Here is a 2,457-nt window from a genome sequence, read left to right as displayed (position 1 = left end):
CTCTGCACTAGTATGAAGAAGAGTCGTTTTTTATCTCTCTGTGTTATTAATTCAACATGGTTTCCTCAAGTGTATTTAACACCTAATTGTATCTGTTAGGTAAATTTTCAAAGTCACCATCAGTTTTTGCTCCTTTTTTGGGCCTTTATAACCAAATCTCTGAATATCGTATCTAGGATCACCCAGACCTTTTGACAGGGGACCTGACCCTCAGTGACATCATGACTCGAGTAAATGCTGGCAGGAAGGGCTCTCTAGCAGGTAAATGACTGTGGGTCCCCGCTAGGTAGCCTTCACCTGACTGATGTTTGCATGAACCTGTCTACCTATGGCAAAAATAAATGAAATCACAGCTTCCAACGCGTGGATAACCTTTGTTTTGTTACTGCCTCTCATGGATTTATAGGTGGGAAACAAATTTAAAATCAGTACAACAGATCATTGGCTCTTTATAGATGTTAAAATTAAGCTGTAAGTCACTCATTGAGTTTGGATGTTAAAAAAATCTAAATGTCTTATTATTGAGACTTTTCTGTCCTTGACTAGTGGGCCTTGGGAAAAGAACAAGCAGATAAGACCCCTTACGTCATGATGCAGGAAATACAATTCTGTAACGTGTGTTACTTTCTCTTCCCAGCCCTATATGACTTGGCTGTCCTTAAAAAAAAGGTTAAGGAAAAAGAGGAAAAGAAGAAGAAGAAAATAAAAATGATCAAATCCGAGGCAGAGGATCTGACTGAGCCCCTGAGCAGTACTGAAGGGGTCCCCCCGCTCTCACAGGCCCCATCTCCACTGGCCATTCCTGCTATCAAGGAAGAGTAAGTGAGCAGCAGAGATTACAAGATGCTCAGGGTGAACTCTTGAACTCTTCCAGGACTGCTAAGGGGCTTGGGGGCCTGAACCGATCTGGGGATATGTTCTTGGTCTTTTTGGTTCTTACATTTTTCTTCCCTCATTAGGCCCCTCGAAGACCTCAAGCCTTGCCTTGGAATCAATGAAATATCTTCCAGCTTCTTCTCTCTTCTGTTAGAGATCTTGCTGCTAGAGAGTCAGGCTAGCCTTCCTATGGTAAGAGTTTTGGAATAGTCAGATGCACGTCAAAGTTTTTAAATTGTCAAAATCTTTAATTGTTCATAGCTTCAGAAGCAGAACTCCGGGTTTCTCCTGAAGTTCTGTAGCTTTGTAATTTGGACAAACTCTAGACAAATACACTCCAGCTTGCCCTGGCATATCTGTGGCATTGCTGGTGTAGAAGAGAAAGCCAACTGGGTTCTGCCTTTACTTTCCCTCAGCTGGAGGAGCGCGTTTTGGATTGGCAGTCATCTCCAGCCAGCTCCCTCAACAGCTGGTTCTCTGCGGCTCCCAACTGGGCCGAGTTGGTGTTACCAGCCCTGCAGTATCTTGCTGGAGAAAGCCGAGGTAAGGTGCTCTTTTTTGTGGGGTTAGTATTTTATTTCCCTTTTGTCTAATTAATTCTTGCAGTAGAGTGTAGCTTTGCTCATCTGATCCTTTATGCCTTTGCATAATGCCATGCCTTGGAGGTCCCTGCTCTCGTGGTGTGCCATGGAACACTCAGAGGCTGTCTCAGAGCTCAGGGATGCCCGTTACTTGTTCTGAGTCCTCTCTGTTCTGTGTGGCTTGTTTATGTGATCCATTTCTTGCAGCTGTTCCTTCCAGTTTCTCTCCATTTGTTGAATTCAAAGAGAAAACCCAGCAGTGGAAATTGCTTGGTAAGTAATTCATATTACCTACCCCTAACAGTCGATTTTTGTTTTCTCATTTCCTCCCCTAAGCTGCTTTTGCCTTCCAGTCAATACAGCCCAGCATATTGGTAAAAAGAGGCAATATCAGACCTTATTTTGCTCTGTGAAGGAATCCTTCAAGATCCCTTTTGTACTCTCAAGGTGTGGATTTGGACTTTGGCTCAGCAAAGCTGAGGTGCAAGGAGCTGCTCTTCTATTACAGTGCAGTCAGGTGAAGGCTGCGTTTAAATCTGCGGGGGTATTTTGCAATAACATCAACATTTATCTTAACCATACCAATGATTTTGGATTAATTTGTAATATAATTATTTTTCTTTCGTAAAAATGGGCTTTGCTATTGAGGATAATGTGCAACGAATAAGCTATTTCTAAAGAACAAGGACCTTATTTTTGTTTTAAATTTATAAAGCCCCACTTAGTATCTTGTCATAATGTGCACCTGAAATAACTTGGTGGCTGTCCTTATGAGGGAAATTCGGTGTCGGTTTTCTACGGAAATTCACAAACCTTTCTCTTTGCTCTCGAGTGGTCTGTAAGGAGACACACTGGAGAGCAAGTCATGAAAACAGTGGTCATTCATTCGTTGTTTATTGTATATGTTCTGCTTCTAGGTATCTGGGGGGATATAAGGGTTTCCAAGTCAGAGCGCTCCCATCATCTGGCTTAAGGTCTCTTTGGGGAACAAATATTCAGA

General features: G+C 42.5%; 1 protein-coding gene across 1 annotated transcript in view; it reads left to right on the top strand.

Annotated features, from left to right (window-relative positions):
• The window catches only part of NFRKB (nuclear factor related to kappaB binding protein), a 36,045-nt gene that overhangs the window by 15,007 nt on the left and 18,581 nt on the right, over window positions 1-2,457 (top strand). Inside the window, exons 8-13 of the mRNA XM_012644269.1 lie at window positions 177-261; window positions 638-818; window positions 960-1,068; window positions 1,293-1,419; window positions 1,665-1,730; window positions 1,811-1,904. Coding sequence (XP_012499723.1) covers window positions 177-261; window positions 638-818; window positions 960-1,068; window positions 1,293-1,419; window positions 1,665-1,730; window positions 1,811-1,904 — 662 coding nt within the window. The remainder of the gene's footprint in view (window positions 1-176; window positions 262-637; window positions 819-959; window positions 1,069-1,292; window positions 1,420-1,664; window positions 1,731-1,810; window positions 1,905-2,457) is intronic.

Source organism: Propithecus coquereli, unplaced genomic scaffold (genome assembly GCF_000956105.1).
Source record: "Propithecus coquereli isolate 6110/MARCELLA unplaced genomic scaffold, Pcoq_1.0 Scaffold209, whole genome shotgun sequence".
NCBI classification, from domain to species: domain Eukaryota; kingdom Metazoa; phylum Chordata; class Mammalia; order Primates; family Indriidae; genus Propithecus; species Propithecus coquereli.
Note: the sequence above shows the minus strand (reverse complement) of the source record. Positions and strands in the feature narration are given on the sequence as shown.